At 49.3% G+C, this 24,110-nt stretch overlaps 1 protein-coding gene across 2 annotated transcripts; it reads right to left on the bottom strand.

Annotated features, from left to right (window-relative positions):
* Window positions 1–1,629: 1,629 nt before the first annotated feature.
* Window positions 1,630–23,501, bottom strand: TRPV1 (transient receptor potential cation channel subfamily V member 1). Of its 2 annotated transcripts, XM_088828453.1 has the most exons (16): window positions 23,091–23,501; window positions 22,191–22,348; window positions 21,963–22,115; window positions 21,432–21,572; window positions 20,996–21,294; window positions 19,601–19,780; window positions 17,908–18,066; window positions 16,452–16,547; window positions 14,771–14,841; window positions 13,140–13,305; window positions 12,649–12,715; window positions 10,769–11,091; window positions 9,349–9,476; window positions 8,314–8,429; window positions 7,940–7,999; window positions 1,630–1,805 (listed from the first exon to the last, which is right to left on the bottom strand). In XM_088828453.1, the coding sequence occupies exons 1-16, from the start codon at window positions 23,393–23,395 to the stop codon at window positions 1,630–1,632; spliced, it is 2,598 nt and encodes an 865-aa protein (XP_088684579.1). In that variant the 5' UTR covers window positions 23,396–23,501. The 2 variants fall into 2 exon arrangements, with proteins under 2 accessions (XP_088684579.1, XP_055252244.2); XM_055396269.2 differs by lacking the exon at window positions 7,940–7,999 and having other exon boundaries at window positions 1,630–1,802; window positions 23,091–23,395.
* Between the last annotated feature and the right edge of the window lie 609 nt (window positions 23,502–24,110).

Consider the following 24,110-nt stretch of genomic DNA (forward strand, 5'->3'; position numbering starts at 1 on the left):
TCTGACCAAGTCTCACTTCACATCCAGCCCCTTCATCAGCCAGATCCAAGCTCCTCTGCTGGGCTTGTGTGTGGAGGTGGACATGTTGCTGCAGAATTTGGAGGAGGGTGACCCAGTGTTCCCTCTGGGTAGACCTCTCACAAAGGGACCGAAGCCTGCCTCAGCGAATGTCATCCTTCATCTTGTGGACCAACACCCAACAAGTTAATGACTGGACAGCTCATTCCACACTCCACAGACATAACAAAACCCATCGGTGTCCGGGACAGAGTGCTTTTCTAGATCATTCCTTCTTAAATTCTAGTCCATAATATAGGGGTCCTTGAAAATTTCCAGAAAAGTCCAGCTTTGCAGCTATTTGCAGGCTATTCAATCTCTTGCAACTGCTCAGCTCTGCATGGTGGCCCGACAATGGCCAGAGACGGTATATAAATGAATGGCTACATTGCTTGCTAATAAAAGTTTGTTTAAGAACTTCTCCGGTGCTCCAGTGGTTGAGGCTCCATGTTTTCAAAGCAAGGGATGTGGGTTTGATCCCTGATCAGGGAACTAGGGTCCCACATGCTGCAGGGCACTGGCCAAAAAAAAATTTTTTTAAGTTTACTAAAACAGGTGGCAGACCCAATTTGACCCATGGCCCACAGTTTGCTAACTATGGTAGGAGGAGTGCCCTCACCCACAGGTAACAACTAAAGTGTGACCAGAGGCTCCTAGCCATACAGGGTTCCACATGCACGCACATGGGTACACACACATGCACACACAGACCACATGGAACCAAAGAGCTACATTGGCCCAATGACTGACACGAAGTTCACACTTGATATGACATATAGGTTTATTTATGTATTTATTTGATGGATGGCAAGTTGAGTGGAGATGGAAATAGGTACCACTGCAAACAAGCAGGGACTATGGCCACTACAGATGGAAGATTATTTTTAAAAATTCTTGCCACATGGTTTTGGGACATGGTCCCGTACCTTTATTTGAACAGCAGCAGAGCTAATATTTTTGGAACTATGATGTATCACATATAAGGAGGAAGTCACTCCAGAAACACCTGATTCTTGCAGAGCTGGGAAGGGGGCCAGGTTCCCCCACCTTCTCCAACTGAGCAACCGTCACCATCCCAGGCCACTCTGGACAGGGGAGATACTGAGCATGATACAGACAGGCGCTTCGGCATTTTATCTCAAAGGAAGCATTTTGTTCTCAAAGGAAGCATTTTGTTCTCAAAGGTGTTTCCCTGGGCTTCGCTGCCTTTCACTCCTAGGAATAGAAAATCAAAGGGGCATTGCATACGTGCATGTGGAGACTTCTCATTTGCATGTTTGATAAAGTCAGTAAACCCCAGAAAGCGAGATCCTTTTGTCTTAGGAGATGCAGTTGGGGACAGCAAAGGTTGGATGACTCTTCCTGGGCATCCAGCAACACGAAGGTTGGATGACTTTTCCTGGGCATCCAGCAACACCTCCCACAGCTTGTCCCATGCAGTCCAGTAAAGGCTGGGAGGCGACATTGGTGGGGCCAGGCTGCTGAGACATCCCTAGAGGCCCCTACACGCCCATCACCAGCGGCAGTGGGGTACCCAAGGCCCACAGGGTGGGGAGCACCCTGTGCAGCCCCTTACTTCTCCCCTAAAGCAGCAGAAGCTTTGATGATCTCAGCATCTTCGGGCTTGAGGGACCCTGTGAAGTGCCTCAGGTGAACTTCTTCAGGCTGGGCAGGGTGCCTTTCTCGAGTACTTGCATCTCTTAAGAGGGGAACCAGGGCAAAGTTCTTCCAGTTCCTCCCTGCAACTGAACAATGATGAAACACTATTACTGCCTTCGTTGTTGTTTAGTCGCTTTGGTCATATCTGACTCTTTACGACCCCGTGGACTGTAGCCCGCGAGGCTCCTCTGTCCATGGGATTTCCCAGGCAAAAATACTGGAGTGGGTTGCCATTTCCTTCTCCAGGGGATCTTCCCGACCCAGGGATGGAACCTGCATCTCCTGCATTGCAGGTGGATTCTTTACCGCTGAGCCACCAGGGAAGCCTAATACTGCCTTGGAGGCAGCAAAATGATACCAAAGAGTTGTTTGGCATTACCACCTCCAGATAAAGTGGGGTGTAGGCACCTCAGTGCTTCTGAGACACAGGGATGGGAGCTGTTTCCTCTTCCCTTAGCTGCTCCAGGAGCCTCATCTGCTGAGGCAGCTCCTAAATTCCCCTCCTCAACTCCACCCTGACTTGCTTGTGGCCCCAGGAGAGTCCAGGGCTTGCTACTTTCAGCCTCTGTTTCTTCCCTGCCCACGTGGGAGGGAGAGAGGCACTGGGGCTGCCCCTGGAGCGGCTCCACACCAGATCAGCTGCAGGGGGATGAACACGAGCCAGAGAATCAGGATCTGGGGCCGAGACCCCACCAGAGCGCAGCGGATTGGGAACAATAACAAGGGAACCACAAGGACACTGGGCCTTGACGTGGACTCTCATGTGTGGCCTGAAATCCCAGGAAGGCCCTGAGGAAGCCCCCATTGTCACCCTCATTGGGATCTCCAGCCGCTCCCCCCATCCCCAGGGTGACCCTCAGAGAAGTGACAGCCGAGAGGGACAGCTGTACAAGTTTTCCTCCCACTTGCCAGAGCCCTGGTCAGCCAAGCCCTCTGGCTGGCCCTCTCGGGTCTGATCTCTCTAGAAAACCTAAATCACACCTTCTGCCCTCAGGCCACAGTTCATTCCCCTCCGCTGGTGTCCTGTCCTGGCCACGTCTCAAAGGCATCAGGAACATGGGAAACTGGGCCCAGCTGAATTCTTCAGGTCCTGGGTTTCCCCTGGGCCCGCAGGCTGACACTGGCCTGCTCCCCAAGCCAAGTAGATGGCTGGAGGAGGTTTTAGGGAAGGCATAGAAGCAGGGGGGCTCCATGGGGAGACAGGCCAAGTGCTCACTAAGACACCATCTCCTTCCTGTCTGTCTGGCTGGTTGGGGATACACAACCTCAGAGACTGCTTGGCCCAGCTCCAGTTCCTGGGCCCTCAAAGAAGGCATTGGGCTCCCAGCACCCACTTCCCTCAGTCTTGATGCCAAGACCCCCTCACATGCCCTCCCTGGCTCAGCCACTGACCACTATCTCCCCTGCCCTTTCTCTGATGCGTTCCCCCACCCCTTCCCAATCACATGGGCTAAGTGGGTGGGGAGAGTTCCTCATTATTAAATGATCTCACTACTCATTACGGGAGTTTCCACTGTTACAAAGTTGATTAGGAAAGCAAAGTCTTCAGGAAATGCTTCCTAATTAATCATACATGTGAAACCAGGGAACCTCTAACCATCTCCAAGCCGCACCCCAAGTAACATGAATCGTGTGTGTATCTCTGCCACTGGGTCAATGGCCTTATTAATAGCACAGTGAAAGAGCAATGTTGTAAACAGTCAACAGTGTCATGCAAACACAACTGCAAAGTGAAGCAGCAAATCTTGTCAAAGGTGCATAGTTTCATGAAATCAATAAGAGCAATGTCATATCACATGCAAAGCCATCTCTGAATGGCTCTGTAGTGAAACTGGACCAGTTAACAATTGAAAAAGAGAGCATCGGTAAGTACTCTGACATGACACAGGGAATGCTTCTAATGAAACTCAGGGTGGGCATGGGGAACTATAGAGGCCTGAAGGAGGCCCTTGGGAAAACCTATGAAGCCCTTGAGTAGTTTTCCAAAAGTAAGCCTCTTAATAAAATAGATTTCCACTTCTAGCTCTGATGGCCAGCCATCCTGCCGTAAAACAACTGTAAAACGGGACAGAATACATGTAGCAAATGTCTTCAGGCGTAAAACCGCAGACTGAGAAGCTGAAATTGCTGAGAAGTGACATTCACAAGGTGAGCCCTGTGATCGCCCTAAAGTACTCTTTAGGGACTAGTTCTCAGACTGTAGTGCCGTGAGTTGGAGTCTCAGCAGAGTGTGGAAGTGCCTCTGAGCTAAGGAAGAAGAGGGCAGAGTTCTGAGCAGCCAAAGCAGCTAGAATCCCTGGGACAGGGTGCAGGAGGAGAGGAAGAAGGGAGCTGTGGGGGTGGAGGTCCAGAAGTCTTTGGGATGGGGTTCCCCTCAAGTCCTCGGCTCAGAGTTAGCATACTTGCACAATCTTATCAGAGAGGGCTGTTGTGGGGTTGAAAGTGGGACAGAAACATCAGAATCTGAGCAGTACTGAGCGATATTGGAGATCCAGTCCAACCAGGGGACAGGCCTCCTTATACCCTTTTTCTACTCTGAGGATCAAGCTAAAATGCCAGAAAAGCCCTACTTACTCTATGCACACTAGAATAAGGTCTACTCGAGACCCACCCTAACTTCCCTGGAGGTCTAGTGGTTAAGACTCCATGCTTCCAATGCAGGGGGCATGGCTTTGATCCCTGATCAGGGAACTAAGATCCTACCCGCCCAGAAGCTCAGCCAAGAACAAAAAAAAGAGAGAGAGAGAGACCCACCTTAAAAAACCTAAAGTCAAGCACTGACAAGATCCACAGAGGAAAGAGTCTGGATTTTGAGTCCCTCAAATTTGATGGGATTGGTAAACACCTTGACATTTCCACAGATCTACCATAATTAAATGTTAACACTAAGCATACACAAGTTCAAAGTGATTCATCAGTAACTGAACCGCCAGCAAGAATGAAAATTCAATCGAAAGTCTCTAAAACATATTATTATTATTACAATGCCCAGTATACAATTAAAAGTTACTAGACATACAAGAAACAGGGAAATGTGACTCACAGTCAAGAAAAAACCAGTCAATAGAAACTAACCCCAAGATGGCCCAAATGTCGGATTTAGCAGATTTAGTAGGTGGAGAATTAAAAGCAGCTATTATAAATACATTCAAAGAACCAAATGAAAGCAATCTCTTTTTTTTTGGTCACACCAGGCAACATTTGGGATCCTAGTTCCTAACCAGAGATCAAGCCCATGTTTCTTGCATTGGCAGAATGGAGTCAAGTCCCAGGAAAACATAATCTTAATGAAGGAAGAGCTAAGGAATCTCAGGAGAGAAGTGAAAACTGTTTTTTAAAAGAGTCAAATAAAAATTCCAGAACCAAATAGTCTATTCACTGGGTGGGCTTAATAGCAGTTTGGAGATGACTAAGGAAAGGGTCAATGAACTTGGAGACAGATTAGTAGAAATTATCAAGTTTGAGGGGAAATGAACAAAGCTTCAGAAGCCCACAGGACAATATCAAATGGTCCAACGTGCCTGTAAAACAAGAACATAGGGAAAATAAAGCAAAGTGTATATAGTCTCCAAAATTTGATGAAACATATTGATGTACAGATCCAAGAATCTCAACAAACTGCAAGCACGATAAAACCAAAGAAAAGCACACCTGAGCACATTTTAGTCAAACTGCTGAAAACCAAAGACGAAGAGAATACTTTGAAAACAGTTGAGGGAGTGAGAGGAGACAGCACAGACAGGAGAACAGCAATGCAAATTACGGGTGATTTTTCATCAGAAACAACAGAGGCCAGAAGACAGCAGAGAATCATAGTTTAAGTACTGAAATTAAAACCAACAACAAAAGGGGACTTCCCTGGAGGTGCAGTTGTTAAGACTCTGGGCTTCCGCTGCAGGGGGTATGGGTTCAATCCCTGGTTGAGAAACTAAGATCCCATACGCCCTGTGGTACAGCCAAAAAATAATTTTTAAAAAATTAAATTAAGATATGCAATTAAAAAGCAACAAAAACCTATTAACCTAGAATTCTGCATCTGGGAAAATATCCTTCGAACATGAAGAGGGAATTAACATTTTCAGGTAAACAAAAGCTGATGTAAAACTAATCTATAGAGATAGAAATTAGATAGTTATATGGGATGAGGAGGGTGGAATTGACCCCAAAGGGGCATGAGGGCCTTTCCAGGGTGATGGAAACAGTCTGGATCTTGAGTGAGGTAGTGGTTGCCTGAATGTGTGGTGGTGGTTTAACTGCTATGTCCTGTCCAATTCTTTGCGACCCCATGGACTGTAGCCCACCAGGCTCCTATGTCCATGGGATTTCCGAGGCAAGAATACTGGAGTGGGTTGCCATTTCTTCCTCCAGGGAATCGTCAAAATTTATCAAAGCGTATGTAAAATGTGTGCATTTTATTGGATGCAAATTGCATCTCAATAAAGGACATTTTTTTAAAGTTTGTAAAATAGAAAAAAATGAGCTTCCCTATGAAGCAATAGCAAATCTAAAGCGTGCAGTATCATGCTATCAGGCAAGTTTGCCTGAAAAGTCATGCCTTTCCCCCAATGAACCAAAAAAAGAAAAAAAAAACTATCAACATTTGATTCATTCTTTGTTCATTTAAGAATTAGCAACAATAAAGACAAAATTAGCCACATCAGCAAAATGGCAAAGTAGACACCTTCAAACATGCATGCTGCCACAGAAACATTTTTTTAAAGGCAGAAACTTTAGAACCAACACAGTCAGAACTCTGGGAAACAGCCCAAGGTTTTCAGAAACCAAGAACATGCTGACTCAAGAAAAAGGCAACTTAAAAATGGTAGGGAGTGGTAGGAAGGAGGCTCAAGAGGGAGAGAATATATGTATACTTATGGCTGATTGGTGGTATTGCACGGCACAAATCAACACCACGCTGGAAAGCAATTATCCTCCAATTAAAAATAAAAAATTTTTAAAAAAGAAAAGATATAGAAAAAATGGTAGGGAGCTAAAATTAGAGAACTCTAAAAGAAAAAACAAACCAGAGGGAACAATCTTCCTGACATTGGACTGGATTTGACAGTTATTTCTTGGACATGACACCAAAAGAACAAGTAACCAAAGAAAATACTAGATAAATTGGTATGTATACTGATAGCTGATTCACATGGTTGTACGGCAGAACTTAATACAATGTTGTAAAGCAATTATCCTCCAGTTAATTGATTTTTAAATATAGATAAATTGGGCTTCATCAAAATAAAAACTTTCGTACATCAAAGGGCAATTCACAGCATAGAAAAGATATTGGAAAATTATATATCTGATAAATAATTACATTTGGCAGATACAAAGAAGGAATATCTATAAATGGCAAATAAGCACATGAAAAGATGCTCAAAATCATTAGTCATTATGGAAATGCAAATCAGTGAGATACTACTTCATACATGTTAGGATGGCTATAATCAAAACAAAAACAGGAAATAAGTTGTAGGTGAGGATGTGGAACGCTCGTACATTGCTGGTGGGAAGGTAAAATGACTCAACCCCTTTGGAAAACAGTCTGGCAGTTCCTCAAAAGTTAAGCATAAAATTAACATACATCCCGCGATTCCACTACCATCCCGAAGACTGGAAAGCAGAGAATCAGAAAGAATCTCGTGCACTAGCTTCACAGCATTATTCACACCAGTGAAAAAGATGGAAACAATTCAAATGTCATGAACAGATGAATGGATAAATAAAATACAGTATATACATACAGTGGAGCACTATTGAGTCAGACACAAAAGGACAAGCGTTGTGTAATTCCTCTTATATGAAGTACTCAGAATAGGAAAATTCCTGGAGACAGAAAGTAGGTTAGAGGTTACTAGCAACTGGGAGGAGGGGGAAATGGGATTAACTGCTGAATGGTACAGAATGTCTGTTTGGAATCTTTAAAATGTTTTGGAAATAGATAAGGGTGACGCTTACCCAACATCGTGTATATAATTAATACCATCAAACTGTACGCTTTGAAAAAAAAAATGGTTAAAATGGCAAATTTCATGTTATATATATTTTACCACAATTAAAAAAAAAAACTAAAAGAATTAGTGCAGGGTTGTAATTATAACTCAAAATGTGTTCAATATAAGAGACTCGGTTTGCCTCACTTTTAGGTGAGTATCTTCCCCTGGGCCTTTTATTTCATGTCTGCTCTTAAAATGTTTCCCGATAACGGCTTGAAGGGCTGGTTTCCGGTAGTGGATTTCCACAGGGCTCCTCTGCTCCCACTCTTCCCTCCTCCGCCTGCCTGCGTGTGAGCCAGGTGAGAGTCCCTGGCTCTGCCGGAAGCCTCGTGTTGCTGAGTGCAGACGCTTGGTGTGAGAATCAGGAGGGAGCAGACAGGGCAGCCCACAGGAGGCGTGATGTGGGCTGACAGCTTCCTCTGGGGCACAGATGACCAGGGGCCCTGGCAGAGCCAGCAGGCACGGGCCGTGGAGCTGTGGGCTGTGCGGGCATGCGTGAGCCCCTGTGACTGAGTGTGCGGGTGGCTGACCCCCAAGGCTGCTCCAGGAGGTGGGGGACCCGCAGGCTTCACCTGCCCCGCCTCCCCTCGCGCCTCACCTCGGGTTGATCGCAGGGAGAAGCTCAGGGTGCGCTTGATGCCCTCGCAGTTGCCCGGGTCTTCGTTGATGATGCCCACGTTGGTGTTCCAAGTGGTCCAGTTCACCTCGTCCACCCTGCAGGGGGAGGAGATGGGGCAGCAGGGAGCTGGCGGGCCACAGCCCCGCAGTCCCAGCGCCCCCGGAGACCAGGACGGGGAGACACAGCTGGTAAGAGGAGGGCCCGCAGGGGCCTGCCTTTTGCGTTTATTTTTGCCAAGTGCATCCACGCTAAGTCTTCTCAGTCATGGCCGACTCTTCTTGACCCCATGGACTGTAGCCCACCCAGGCTCCTCCGTCCATGAGGATTCTCCAGGCAAGAACACTGGAGCTGGTTGCCACACCCTCCTCCGGGAGATCCTCCCAACCCAGGGGTCAAACCCGCCTCTCTGCTGTTTCCTGCCTTGGCAGGCAGGTTCTTTACCTCTAGCGCCACCTGGGAAGCCTGCCACACCAAGCAGCTTACGGGATCTTAATTTCCTGACTAGGGATCAAATGTGGGTCCACGGCAGTGAGAACACAGAGTCCCAGCCACTTGAACTCCCAGGGAATTCTAGGGAGGAGGGGACCTGCCTTTTGGACACCACCTCTGAAGGTGTGTCCTCTGACTACACCTTGGGGCCCAGGGACTTTAAAGACTGGATTCCTAGTTCTGACTCTGATGACTAGGTGACCCCTTCTGGACACCTTGTTTTCCAGTATTTCACATCTGGGTCCCACAGTCTGGGATCTGTGATGGGTACCCCGTACCCACAGCCAACCCCAGGGGAGCCCCTGTACTTACAGCTGGCCTTGGGAGAGTCCCCTACGGTCATGACTGGTCCCAAGAGACCCTAAGAAATGCTTCTGTTCCCACAGGTGACTCTAGGCGGTTCCCCCAGGTTCATGCTAAGCCCCAGAATGGCCCCCTGTACCTACAGCTGGCTCTGGGTGGGTCCCTGTGTCCATAGCTGAGCCCCCGAGCTCCCCAAGCTGTGACCCTTGCCTCGGAAATTACCTGAAACACCACCTGCAGTCGTCCCTGCCATCGGGCGTGTACCCCACCTGCAACAGCTTGCCTGAGCGAAAGGCCTTCCTCATACACTTGAGGAAGCTCTTCTCTGTGTCTAGGATGGTGATGGCTCTCTGCAGGAAGGAGACACGAAAGGCAGAGGGTGGAGGGCTCATCCAGGGGCCACCCTGGCTGCCAGTGCCGCCTGCCAAGATCAGCGTCCTCAGGGTCTCTCCTGTCCCTGGACCTCCAGGATGGACGTCCAGTACCCTCTGCACCAGGCTTGGTCTTCACAGCCCGGCAGATGTACACTCCGTGGATGGAGCTCAGACCTGCACAGGCACAGCCGGCCCCAGGCACTTCCCCCGAGGAGCTCAAGAAGGGGCAACATAATGTAGCAATTGAGAGCAGAGCCTCCAGGGTGAGACTTTCCAGGCCTGAGTCCTGGCTGGGCTACTTCCTGGTTGCCTTGGAGACAGATAGCTAACTTCTCTGTGCCTCTGTTGTGGTGTTGTTTAGTCACTAAGTCGTTCCTGACCCTTTTTTGCGACCCCCATGGACTGTAGCCCGCCAGGTTCTTCTGTCTATGGGATTCTCCAGGCAAGAATGCTGGAGGGGGTTGCCATTCCCTTCTCCAGGGGATCTGCCCGACCCAGGGATCGAACCCACATCTCCTCCATCTCCTGCACTGGCAGGCAGATTCTTTACCACGGCACCACCTGGGAAACCAGTGCCAAAATCAGGAATAGTGAGAGTGCCCTCTTGGTAGCAGTGGTATAAGGTTAAAGTCAGCCTGTAAGTAAGACACTCAGAACAGTACCTGGTGTAGAGCCCATGCTACTTAGTAGGAATGATGCTTTTATTATTAGTTGGGAAGGCGGAGGTGGACTAGGTAGCTCAAAAATGCACTTGTCAGGGGACTTCCTTAGTGGTCCAGTGGCTAAGACTCTGCACTTCAATGCAGGTGGTCCAGGTGGTCCAGGTTCAATATCTGGTCAGGGAACTAGATCCCACATGCTGCAACTAACAGCCTGCATGCCACATGCATCAACTAAGACCCGGCACAGTAAAAAAAAAATACAGCTCTCAGGGCCCATCCCATCTTAGCTGCTCCCAGAGTCTGGCTTCTGGTGCCCAGTCAAGACCGAGATCCTCTGCGACAGGCACCCCATGGGGCTGAACCCTCTGTCTCCTCCTCCCAAGGGACTGCCCAGCCCACAGTAGACACGGAGTCTACGAACACCTGCTGGTGACCCTGGGCAGGCACCCCTGTGGGGGGAGCCAGAGGGGAGACAACTGAGGGGGAGGCTGCTGCCTGAGCCCCAGGTCTGGCTGGGCTGTCTGCCCCCTCCCCAAAGAGTTCCCGGTGCACCCAGCTGTGTTGAGCAGCAGCCAGAGCAGCTGACCCCCTGGTGCTGCAACCCACCTGCAGCTTCCAGATGTTCTTGCTCTCTTGAGCTATCTTGTTGACCGTCTCACCCATGAGGGCGATCAGCATGTTGAGCAGGAGGATGTACGTGAGAATCACGTAGGCCAGCAACAGGATGATGAAGACAGCCTTGAAGTCATAGTTCTCGGTGAACTCCAGGTCCCCCATGCCGATGGTGAACTTGAAGAGCTCCAGACACGTGGAGTACAGGCTGTTGTAGGAGCTGTCGGCCGACCGGCAGCCAGGCCCTCGCCACCTGTGTGGAGACGACTCAGCCGACACAGAGTCGTTCTTTCCATCCTCAATCAGTGTCACCACCGCTGGAGGGCACAGGGAACATGTGGCCGGATGGAAGCCTAAGACGCCAGGGTCCCCAACCCGCACACCCACTGCCCCAGGATGGGTCCATAGCAGGAACTCTGGCTTGGCCATGTGGCATCTTTGTGTGAATTTAAAGGAAAAAAAAAAAAGGTACTCCCTTCTTCAGAACTATCAGTTTGTCATAATCTGCTACTTACAACTAGAGACAGCCTGTGTGCAACAGCGAAGACCCAGCACAGCCAAAAATAAATGAATTGATTTAAAAAACCACAAAGTTAGCATCGCTAGAAAGGGACAGACAGACATCATGGGATACCTGATATAAGGAAAACGCACATTCTTTCCTCAATATTTTGACCAAAAATGCACACCTGAATCTAACTGTGAAGGAACATCAGCCATACCCAAACCAAGAGACACTAAAAAAACTGCCCTTTACTCAATAAAAATGTGAAGGTCACAAAAGAGAAGGAAAGATTGAGAAAACTGCTCCAGACTGAAGGAGACTAAACAGGCTTGACAAGTGAATGTAATGTGTTATCTGGGATTTTCCTTTCTATAAAAGACATTATTAGGACAATTAGTGAAATTTGAAGAAGGCTGGAAGATTAGCTAATAGTCCAGTATTTCCTGATTTTGATCATTATGCTGTGTTTATGTAAGAGAATGTTCTTGTTTTCAGGAAATACACACTGAAGTATTTAGTGGTAAAGGACTGATCCTATCTGCAATTCTGTATTTTTTTTATAAGTATGGTGTAGCATGTATCTGCCTGCAATGCAGGAGACCCCGGTTTGATTCCTGGGTTGGGAAGATCCCCTGGAGACAGGATAGGCTACCCAGTTCATTATTCTTGGGCTTTCCTGGTGGCTCAGATGGTAAAAAATCTGCCTGCGATGCAGGACACCTGGGTTCAATCCCTGGGTTGGAAAGATTATCTGGAAGAGGGCATGGCAACCCACTCCAGTATTCTTGCCTGAAGAATCCCCATGAACCGAGGAGCCTGGTGGGCTACAGTCCACCGGGTCGCAAAGTCAGACACGACTGAGCAACTAAGCACACACTATGCGTGTGTGTGTGGTGTGTGTGTGTGCATGCAGTGGGAAGAGAAAGTGAGTTTTTAAATGTGGTAAAACAAGTAGGGACTCTGGGCAAAGAATATAAATATCTTGTGCCTAGGGTGGGGCAGGAGGCTCAGGAGGGCGGGGACACAAGTATGGCCAATTCATGCTGATATACGGCAAAAACCATCACAATACTGCAAAGTAATTCTCCTCCAATTAAAATAAATCAATTAAAAAAATTTTTTTGAGTCAAAATGCAACTATGCCACAGGCAAGCAGCACTGTGTACCTCTAAAATGACCTAAAACCTTTTATGAATCCATTTCCAGGTTCTCCTACTACTATTATTTCAGTGTGCTCCTTGTCCATCTGCTCTGTCACCTGCAGACACACACCCCAGCGGGCCTCTCCCCACGCAACCCTGCAGAGTCCTCAGGAAGCCGAGGTCAGTGGGAGCCCCAGCCTCCCACCAGCCCTGATCACACCCATTACCTGTGGAAAACCCGAACAGGAACACGAGGTAAACAAACATGAAGCGACACAGGTCTCTGAGGATCATCTGCAGGAGAGAGTGGGCTTGTCAGACCCTCCTCCAGGCCCAGGAGGGGCCAAGGCAAGTACTAGGGCTGTGTCAGCCTGGGGGTCTTTCTTGAGCCCAAGTGAAATCAGAGGACACACAGCTAGGTTTGGTTCGGTGGTTTTCAGCTCAGGAGTTGTGAGGGACTTTTCATAGTGCCCCATGTTGGCCTTTTTCTGGTGGGAGAGGGAGCCTGGCAGGTGGGGGGTGTCAAATTTCAAGGGCACCCCAACCCTAGGTCCAGGCCAGATTGCCTGATTGTTGGGGAATTCTCTGGGAAAATGGGTCTTAAAGCAGGACCTTCCCAGACAACACAGAGAGGATGGATGGAGTTTGTGGGGCTGGGTCCCACACTCCCAGGAGGTAGTCAGGCTCTGTGGAGGAGCCCTGGGGTACCCGCACCCACCTTCTCAATCATGACGGCGTAGATGCCCATCTGCTGGAAGCCGCGGGTGTAATAGAGCATGTTGGTCCAGCCCATGGCCAGGGAGAACACCATGGAGGCCACGTACTCCTTGCAGTGGCAGAAGTACAACACCACGGTCGCCAGCATGAATAGCGACTGCATGAAGCTGAGGAGGAGGGACAGCAGGCCCTGTCCACAGGCACCCTCACAGACAAGACCCCAGATGCCCGGCGTGCATGCATGTTAAGTCCCTTCAGTCGTGTTCAGCTCTTTGAGAACACATTCAGCTCTGTAGCCCACCAGACTGTTCTGTCCGTGGGGATTCTCCAGGCAAGAATACTGGACTGGGTTGCCACGCCCTCCTCCAGGGGCTCTTCCCAATCCAGGGATCAAACCTGTGTGTCTTACGTCTCCTGCATTGGCAAGTAGGTTCTTTACTACTAGTGCCACCTGCGAAGCCCCAAGATGCCAGGACCTCCCCTCAAAGGCCACAAGGGGAGGTGGGAAAGGGGATGGCCATCCGACCTCCTTTAGTGCATGAGTCTTAGTGGGAGCAATATTGTCCCAAAGAGGCAAAAATCAGTTCCGGGTGCTGGTGGGGGGATAGGAGGAGGGGTGGATGTGCAAAATCTTATTCTCTTTACACACAATGCACAGATATAAAGAGAGTACTTCCCTGGTGGTCCAGAGGGTAAGAATCCACCTGCCAGTGCAGGCTCGGGGATTCGATCACTGGTCAGGGAACTAGATCCCAGATGCCACGGGGCAGCTAAGCGCGTGTGCTGCAACTACTGAATCCCACGCGCCTAGAGCCTGTGCTCTGCCACAAGAGAGATCACTGCAATGAGAAGCCCGGCACCACAACCAGAGAGGAGCCCCTGCTCGCTGCAACTAGAGAAAGCCTGAACGCAGCAGGACCCAGCGCAACCAACAGTAAATAAATAATTTTTAAAATAAATAAATACAGTACATAAACAGATATACAGTATATCTGTGGTAAGAGATTTCATGGGAGGAGCAATTAGGAAAAAAAGAAAAGGAATCTAAAACCAACAATGAAAACAGGCTAAAAAACAGGGCTTTAGCTCCAACAACCTCCCTACCCAGTTCCTGGGAACAATAGCCTCACGGACCACTGAGAATCTAGGAGGCCTAGGCCCGTGAGAAGAACAGGCTGTGCGCTCCCAAAAAACCACAGGTAGAGCCAGGGAAGGTGGCCTTTCTGCTCCTCAGTCTGGTGGGGGCTGCCCATCAGAGGCCTGGACAGGCTGAGAGGACATCTGGGCAATCCCATGACAGGGTTTGCTCAGTGGTCCCTTCCCAGATGGATGGATAAAAGGATGGGAAAAAGGAACAAGGGTACATCTAACTCTGACTGTAGACCACAGGAGCCTGGGGAACTAGGTCATTCCCTAGTACCTGAACACACCTGGCACAGAGTGGACCCTCAGTATTCACTCACCCAGCAAAGGTTTACTGGGTGCTTTCCATCATTCATTCAACATGTTTGTGAAGCCCTACTAAGTTCCAGGCCCAGTGTATGTGAGAGAATGAGCTGACTGCTGTCATCCCAGGTCTCATGGCCAAAAGATGCTGTCTGCTACAGAGGCATAAGAGTCAGTATCACTTACAAAAGCATCTCACTGTAGCTGTCCACAAACAAGGTCTTCAGTGACGGCCGCCTTTGCAGGAAATACTGAATCTGCAGGTAAACAGAGAATAAGATCTCAGGAAAGGTTAAACGCCGAGCAACTAGAATGTTTTCTAAACAGCACCATGATGTGCCATGGAAATGCAGCAAAGCGAAGATAATGAAGACAGTGGAACAGCCTGGGTCAGACTAATGGGGTAATGTTGTATGACTTGGTCAGGAGAATTTTTTTTTAAATAGAGTGAAATTACAACTGTATCTAGAAGTAAAGATGAGAAGGAAAACCACCAAAATAGTATCTATCGCTATGCTTGAATGATGGGATTGGGCGATTTTTTTTCCCTCCTTTCTATTTTTTTTTTTTTTTAGGTAATTATTTTTTATTGGAGGCAAATTATTTTACAATATCCCTCCTTTCTAATATGTGCTTTTTCTAACTAAGTTTGAATTAAAGTAAAAGTTCTTTAAGCAGCCTCCACTGAACTAACTCATTGGATAAACCAGTGCTCTTCACTCTCTGAAAACATTTTGCCTGATGCACATGGTGAATGCTCCTCTCCAGGACACTCACACGCTCCGTGACCCCCAGGGGTTAATCCTGTTTGCCAGGAATGCTTTTTCGCCCACTGCACTTGCTACTGCAGTTTCGTACTTTACGATAATATAAACCATTAGTGTGAAAACAAAAACGGTTGTTGCTGTGAAGACAGAGTCCAATGATTAGGAAAGACTCCTTAAAGATGAGTTACTAAAAAACAGGGTGTGGCTTAGATCAGAAAGATTAAGGGGAAAAAATCATGATAATCTCAAATTCTGCATTCAGAATCCTTTGTGCATGAAACAGTGGTCCCACATGTATTAGAAGGATGGCCAAGGAATATGCATGTTTGGGGATTTTAGTTAAACTGATTCCAGGGACTTCCCTGGTGGTACAGTGGTTAGGACTTTATGCTTCCACTGCAGGGGCCACAGGTTTGATCCCCGGTCGGGGAACTAAGATCCTGCAAACCACATGGCATGGCCAAAAAAATGGGGGTCTTTTAAAAATAAATAATAAAATGGTTCCAGTATCTACATATTTCATTATTCTGAGCTTTAATGGACTGTTTCAATTAATTAAACAGCTACCAGTCACAATCCTGTCTCTTAATAGACTTCCAGTCTACCTCTGTAATCAAATGTTACGTTCAGTGGACAGCCCTGACTGCCTGTCTTCAAGTGTGACTGACCTAGGTCTGCAGGGGGACACACTGGGCAAACCAGTACCCCCTCCCCAGCTGTGAACGCCTGAGGGTTCTCATCTTAACCTATGCATCTCTAAGTTTCTCAAGCAGGGCCATTACATGGTTGATGAATTAAAACGTGGGTGAGCCACTGCTATATTTAAAATGGATAACCAACAGGGACCTACTGTATAGCACAGGGAACTCTGCTCAATGTTATGCGGCAGCCTGGGTGGGAGGGGAGTTTGGGGGAGAATGGATACAGGTATATGTATGGCTGAATCTCTTCGCTGTCCACCTGAAAGTCTCACATGGTTAATCAGATATACCCCAACACAATATAAAAAGGTTTTTAAAACGGTGGTGAGCGCTGAATGAGTCTCTTGGTGTTTTGTTTAGGTGATAATGGAAACTCACAGTGTGGGAAGGAATGCTTACCCCTCGGAAAAAAAAGTAGATACCACCTGCCACAGAAATAATCTCTCCAGTGACTCGGAAATAGTCCCCTACAGTGTGTTTCAGCTTAAAGGGAGGCTGCAAAAGACAAAGAGATTAATGATTCCACTCACTCACTCATTCATTCATCCAACAAACATTTACCAGGTGCAAAGCCTTGTGATTAGACCCAGCCCCTTCTGGAGAGGCTTAGTCTGCATCAGGAGAGACCCAAACAAAGACAGTGAATTACTATGGGGACACCCGCAAGAAGATGGGACCTGATTCCCAAGTGGTAAGAGGAAAACCTCCAGATGGTAAGAGGAGCATCCCTGATGTACTATGCTGTCTCTTGGATGATGCCCTAGTCTAGAGCTCTGCTTGGCTGGGAGGACAGTGGTGGCATAGGTGGAAACACCCTTACAGACACAATGCCATGTGCTTCCTGCTGTTCCCACAGTCTATGGTGAACTCCTGCTCTCCCAGGACAGTCGAGTTCTCCCACAGATGGAGAAAGGAGTGCAGTCACGCACATAAGCATGTGTGTGTTTTCCTTGTATTTCAGTCACAGTTTTCTAGAGTGGGTTTCCTTTCAGCCTACCATCCATATTTCACAAGCACTAGTTCACTAGCTCGTTTCATTAGCACATTTCTCTTTTCTCTTAAGTTCAGCCCTGGCAGCCCAGTGATTAAGACCCTGTGCTTCCACTATAGGGAACGAAGGTCCAATCCCTGATTGGGGAACTAAGATCTCATATGCATTCACTGAGGCCAAAAATGTAAATAAATAAAGTAAACTCATTCCATGGCTTAATAGATGTATAGAAATCAGATTCCACCTAACTAGGAAGTTGAATTTTTCAACCAAATTTATAAGCAAGGCACCCTGGAAATAATTAAGCAGCAAGTTAAGTGCTGGGATATTGAGTGAAGGACTCAGTGAAGAAACTCGAGGTAGCCTGTGGCTTCTGATAGCAGGAAAATTCTGATCTTAGGTTGGTCTGATGCATGGTCCAGGGTCTTGCTTAGAAGAAGTGCTCAAAGTCTGTGTCCAGGGAATGAATCACGTGTGAATAACTGAACAGAAGCAGGCAGGAGAGAGAGTTGGCAATGTGCTAAGGGCTTGCACCACCCACGACCCTGAAGACACCCAGCCCAGTGGAGAGCTGCTTCCAGCCCCCTCATTCCTACACCCTTTCCAACGTAGTTCACCCCCTCTACAGTCAGGTACCTCAGCTACCACAGGCTCAGTCTTTCAGAACCAGGAGGCCGAAGAAGGGACTGAGAACACTAAGCAAGCGCGGGACCACCAGGAGAAGGAAGACTGAGCACAGGAATGTAAGACCTCCAGGCGCCCTTCCATGTCCCCCGGGCCCCGCCTGGGTCCGGGGTCTCGGGGTCTTCCAGGAATGCCCATCCCCTCCCCTCTTGCCCCTTGAGGGCTGAGCCTCAGGCGCACCCGGCCTCCCATAGGTCTGTAGTAGGCGACCGTGGTAAAGATGATCATATACAAGCAGTAGACGAAAAAGTTGAAGTAGAAGATGCGCTTGACGAATCTGTCCCACTTGTCCTGCAGGAGGCGGTTCAGCGGCTCCACCAAGAGCATGTCATGGCGATTCTATGGGAAGCAAAGAGAGGTGAGGCTCACTCCTCCCAGTAAGATCCTCCTTGCAGGCCCCTTCAGCCCCAGGGACTCTTCACACCCACTTTCTGAATGACCACACCCTTGGCCTGAGCAGCAGCAGAGGGTCACAAGTCTGGACCAGCAGACCCCTTGAATGGTCCACCCTCTAGTTGTGGAACCCCTGTTGCGCAGTGAAGCAGTGAAGAAGAGGTATAACTGGACTAGTGACTCTAAGATGGACCAAAATGATGCAAATGAATTTTGTAAGAGGCTAGGGAACTCCAGGAGTTGCTGATGGACAGGGAGGCCTGGTATACTGCGATTCATGGGGTCACAAAGAGTTGGACATGACTGAATGACTGAACTGAACTGAGGAGACTAGGAGAAAATAAAACATCTGAAACGTGCAGTAGAGAAAGAACCAATTCATTTTATAACAAGAGCCTCTACATACTAAAAGGATGAGGCAAGTAGTCCAGTAGAAGAGCTGGCAAAGGATAATGAATGTTCCTATTCCACCAAAGAAATACAAATGGTTGAAAACACATGAAAGAAGTCTCAACCTCACAACGATCAAGAAAACAAGAATTAAGACTCAGTGAAATAGCTGTTTGGGCTCCATGGACTTACACTAGTTTTGAAAAAAAAAAAGGTAATACCCAGGTTGGCAAGATGGCATCTACTTGGGTAGATGTGTACCTACTGGTGGTAGGCAAATGCATTCATGCCATCTTTCTGGAGGACATACATTCTGATTTAGCAATTCCAATTCCAGGGGTCCTTCATAGAAAAATTCTCAAGCCCATGCCAAACAACCTGCAGCATGTAATCGGAAAACACTGGAAGTAACTCGAAAGGCCTCCTATGGATATTTGCTCCTCATCCCTATCGCGGAATACTTAACAGTGCTGCTGCTGCTCTTTAGTCGCTAAGTTGTACCCAGCTTTTTTGTGACCCCATGGACTGTAGCCCACCAGGCTCTACAGTCTATGGATTTTCCAGACAAGAATACTGGAATGGGTTGCGTTTTCCTTCTCCAAGGGATCTTCCCAACCCAGGGATTGAACCCACGTCTCCTGTATTGGCAGGCAGTTTCTTTACCACTGAGACATCTGGGAAGCCCCGTATTTGCAGTCATTTTTTAAAAATAAAGTAGACCCATGTGTGCTGATATAAAACTATCTATAAGACCTGCAACTAAGTTAAAAAAAAATGATTGTTCCCATTTATATAAACAAAATGAAGCTACATGTTTTCATGTGGTATAAATGGAGGATTCTTGTCTATGTACTTTTGAAATGTTGAAGTTTTATTGTAATATTATCATGTATTGAGTGTATGATACAGGAAGACATTCAGTGGGAATAAATGGGGAGGTGAGGAGGCAGGGTACAAGCCCCAGGTAGCAGGTGATGGGAGGACAGGCAGAGTCAGACCAGGGGCTGGAGAGGGGGCTGAGGTTGCAGTGAGACCAGAAGCCCTCCCTGCAGTGAGTCCGGAAGCTGGGTCCCGGCCCCGGCCCACTCACAGGGGTCTCGCTGCTACTGTAGGCGATCACCTCCAGCACCGAGTTCTTCTCACAGGTGTCGATACAGGACAGGTCGTAGAGTGAGGAGTGCACAGGCCCGTAAGCCCACTCGGTGAACTTCCTGGACAGGTGCCTGCACTCAGGTTCCTGGATCTCCCTCTGCAGAATATAAGCCAAGACCTGCCCCAGGGACACAAGAACCTGTTAGAGGCCAGCCTGAGGCCCTGCACAGGCTGTATCCCCACTGGGCTGCTAGCTCTGTTCCAAAAATAATTCTGCTTCCGAGTCCATTGAAGACCCTGCCCAAGCCCCAGGAGGGTCCCCACCCACATTCAGCAATCTCTTAACTGCTGTCTAGATCAAGCTGCCCAACGCCTCAGACCTATCACCTGATCACACCTGGCCCCCCAGTTCTCAGTGAAGGACTCCAGTGGTCCCCTCTAGAAAACCTCAAGCCAAAAGGAGATAAAGAAAATTCAATAAATACAATCAAAGTTATAAAGCCAGGCTTCTCATCCTAAGAGACTCAGTATGGGCAGGGACCGGCTCCCAGAATCCCCTGGTACTGAGAAACTCCCACCCCACCCCCAATTCCCAGCTGCCCAGCCCCATCGTCAGCCTCCCATGGCCCGACATCATCCACAGACCTGGAAGACTGTCCTACCACATCAGGACTCCCTGTCACCTAAAAGTCCTGTCTTGCATGAAAAAGTACCAACAGTTTCTCTTTCCATTTCACCCTCAGCTCAACCCACTCTCACACCATGGCTTGCTGGTGATGCTCAGAGCTGAAAATCAGAAAAGGCCACATGTGGGCAGCCTGGACGGGAGGAGAGTTTGGGGGATAATGCATACATGTATATGCACAGCCGAGTCTCTTCACTGTTCACCTGAAACTATCACTGTTTATTAATTGGCTATGCGTGCTTGTGTTCTCAGTTGCTTCAGTCATGTCCGACTCTTCTCGACCCCATGGATTATAGCTCGCCAGGTTCCTCTGTCCATGGGATTCTCCAGGTAGGAATACTGGCATGGGTTATGCCCTCCTCCAAGGGATCTTCCCAACTCAGGGATCGAACCCTTGTCTCTTGTTTCCTGCATTGGCAGACAGGTTCTTTACTGCTAGCACCACCTGGGAAGCCCTAATTGGCTATACTTCAATACAAAATAAAAAGTTAAAAAAATACTAGTATATGAAAGAGAAAAGGACTGGCCATATGTGGGTTGCTGGCTTCTGCTCAGCACCTCACAATTCCTCTGACTTACTTTAATGCCCCCACCCTTCTAACCTCCCACAGGCTGATGTGGCAGCTTCTTCTGATGCCAGAAGTTCAGAAGGCAGGCAGACCCCCTCCCACAGCATCCTCAGCTCAGGCATGACCCCTGCCTCCCTACCCCGATCTTCCCACTCCGGGCAGCCAGAGCCAGCGGCGTCAGCCCCTTCTTGTTGGTGAGCTCCTCCAGCTTCAGCGTAGGGTGGATTTTGGCCCCCAGGATCAGAATCTCATTGTACATGCTTGTCACGAACTTGGTGTTGTCAGCCGTGTTGTCGGCCACCTCCACCAGTGCGTGCAGAACCGTGTTGCCCACTGAGTCCCTGGCGCTGATGTCAGCTGGCTGCCAGGAGTTCTGCAGCAGGAACTTCACGATGCCCAGCTGGTTGGTGCATGCGGCCAGGGAGAGGGGCAGCTCACCTGCAGCCAACCACAGGCACACAGTGGGCCTCCCTGGAAAGAGACTGGCTTGGCCCTTGCACCACCCAGCCTCCAACTCCCTCTGTCTCCACCCCAAACTTCCAAGATACTAAGTGTCTACCACATGGTCTCCCTACCAAAATAGAAGCCAGGTCGCCCTTTGGTTTTCTTAAAGAAGTCCCCGTTGGCTGCAGCCTGGACATCGGCCCCGTTCTCCACCAGCAGGGTCACCAGCGCCATGTTCCGCCTCTCAATGGCTATGTGCAGCGCCGTCTGGCCTGTGGAGGATGATGCTCTTGGCTTGGGGCTGGTAGTCCTGAGGGGGTGGCTGGCCAGGTGCTGAGGGAGGGCCTAGACAGAATGTGTGGGATGATTCCCCCAACAGAGGAAGCCAGGATCCCCTAAAGATGCCCAAGGAGTCCCTGAGCCGGAGTAGAGCCTCCCAGGAACAGGGAACACCAGACTAGGAGCTGAAGGACTCAAAATTGCCAAAGAGCAATGAGCAGCAAGCCAGAGGTAGGAGAGGCAGGGAACCCCCAGGACCAGGAGATCCTGATTCAGTGTCTGGGAAAGGGAGTAAGGGGTTCAGGGGCCTGTCGGGGTGTGAGGGTGCCCCCTTGCTCCAGGAGAGCATGTGGGCAGAGCCGTGCTGGCCCCGGCCACCTCACCCTTGTAGTAGCTGTCTGTGTAGCTGGCGTTGACGAGCTCCTTCAGGCTGTCCGTCTGCCGGGCTATCTCCAGGAGCAGGGGGATGGTGTCGTTCTGCCCATCGTGCAGGTTGAGCATGGCTTTCAGCAGACAGGTCTTCCCTGTCTCTGGGTCTGCAAGACAAAGCAGGGGTCAGAGCAGGTGCTGCAAAGAGTCGCCTCCCGGGAACCCGACGGCCTTGGGGCCACCTTTGAACTCGCTGTCCATAAGATGCTTCTTGCTCTTCTGCAGGAAGAGCAGCAGGCTCTCCAGCTCCTCACAGTTATTCTGAGCGACTGCTTCAAAGATCTTCCTGCGATCGTACAGCTTGAGGTTCTCGGTGGCAGCAGAGTCCTGGGACAGCTGCCTGTGGAGCAGAGAACACCTTTGTCTCATATTCTGGTCTCCCCTTGGCCTTGAAACCTTCAGAGCTGGTTGGGGAGAATGACTAGATCCCGAGGCAAACCAAAAGGGGGAAAAATGTAATAAGAAAGCCACCCCTCAGTCCATGTTGTAACAGGGAATAGTGGGGCACATGTACCCCCATTCCATCTGTAGGCATTAGCTAGAAAATCTCTGCAGCCACTACTTCCTGCAACACCCAGGCCACTCATTTCTCTGCCTACTTGGAGGCTGGGGTAGCCTGGAGGGGGTTGGGGACAGGGGTTCAGCTAAGTGAAAGAGCATCCTCACAGGGCCCCAGGAGTCAACCAGCCCAGGGGAGCCCCTGTCCTGCCTTGGAGGTGGTGGGAGGTTTCTGAACGCTCACTGGAGCGGTCTTGTACTCTGTTTAAAAGCGTCTTGCCCTTGAGCTTTCCAACTTGAAGTCTACATGATTGAGGCTGGTGCCCCTTCAAAACTTGGACCCAGAGATCAGCCAACAGCTAGAATCAGCATACATGCCAGCACGTGTGGCCACACGTCCTGTAGCTTCTGTCAGTACAGATGCTGGACCAGGCAACCTCTGGAGGACCCCTCGGCTCCCCAGCTCTGCAACCTTCTGCCCATAAACTCAAATACCATGTGGCGTCTCCACGGCTGGGATCTCAGCCAGCTGGGCCAGTTAGGCTCCTGGTGGAAAGGGAGACGGGGCTTCACATGCAGCTTACCTGACACAGGTGGGGCCATCCCCGGGCCTCTGAATGATGACTACAGGGCTGATGGTGATGGCTGGGCAGGATGCCAGCTGGCCTTCCTCATAAGAACAGTCCATGAGGGATGTGTCCTCCGAGTCACCCTTGCCAAAGAGCCGACTGCGGCTCTTGGCCGTGGGGAAGCTGTGGGGCTTGGTTGGAGCTGGCCTGGAGTTAGGGTCTCCATCTAGGGGGTCTGGGCAGGAGTTCTCTTGAGGCAGATCCTGGGAGTCCCGTGATTCTGAGCTCCCCCATTTCTTCATCCGTGCCAGATTCTCCATGGCCCAGGAGGCAGCCTGTGGGCAGCCACCAAGATCAGACTTGTTCCCAGCTGGAGGACTGCATGACCCTGGCCTCCACTGCGCTTGTTGCAAAGTCCCCTGTGAAGCAGGAACCCCCAGAAGTCCAACAGCTGCTGCTCCCAGTATTCCAGAAAGAAAGCTTTCAGGGTGTAGTAACTCCCACCCTAGAGGCCCCAGTGGGGAGCAAACCTAGCAGACCCCTGTCCATCAGCCTCCAGAGATGGAAGAGCCCCCAACTTGGATCCACCAGGACGGATGAATCACTCACCTTCTCTGGGCCTCAGTTGCCTCATCTGTAGAATGGGGGTGCTAACCACTGCCTTGACTCGCCCAAGATCAGAATAGGGGAAACCGGAAGGAGATTTTATTGCTGGCTATGCATTCGGGAAGGAACTCAGCAATGAAGATGGCTCAGCCCCAAAGAGCCAAGCAGTCTGCATTCCCAGGAACAAGGAGGCTGGCAGAGACCAACACCCACACTCCACAGTGTCCACACTAAATGGTCCCTCGGGTGCCTCATGTCCCTGCCACCAGTCATGCACTTGCCTGCCTTTGATCTTTGACCTGGCTGCTGTAACTGTTGAGTTTGTAGGGAGTTTTTTGCACTTTTTGTTATTTTGTAAAATTAGTATATTTGAAGCATCTTGGGGCTGAACTATGGACAGAGGTTCATGACATTGTACAGGAAGCAGTG

This window comes from Moschus berezovskii, chromosome 20, assembly GCF_049115385.1.
Source record: "Moschus berezovskii isolate FMDL1 chromosome 20, NW_MosBer_1.0, whole genome shotgun sequence".
NCBI classification, from domain to species: domain Eukaryota; kingdom Metazoa; phylum Chordata; class Mammalia; order Artiodactyla; family Moschidae; genus Moschus; species Moschus berezovskii.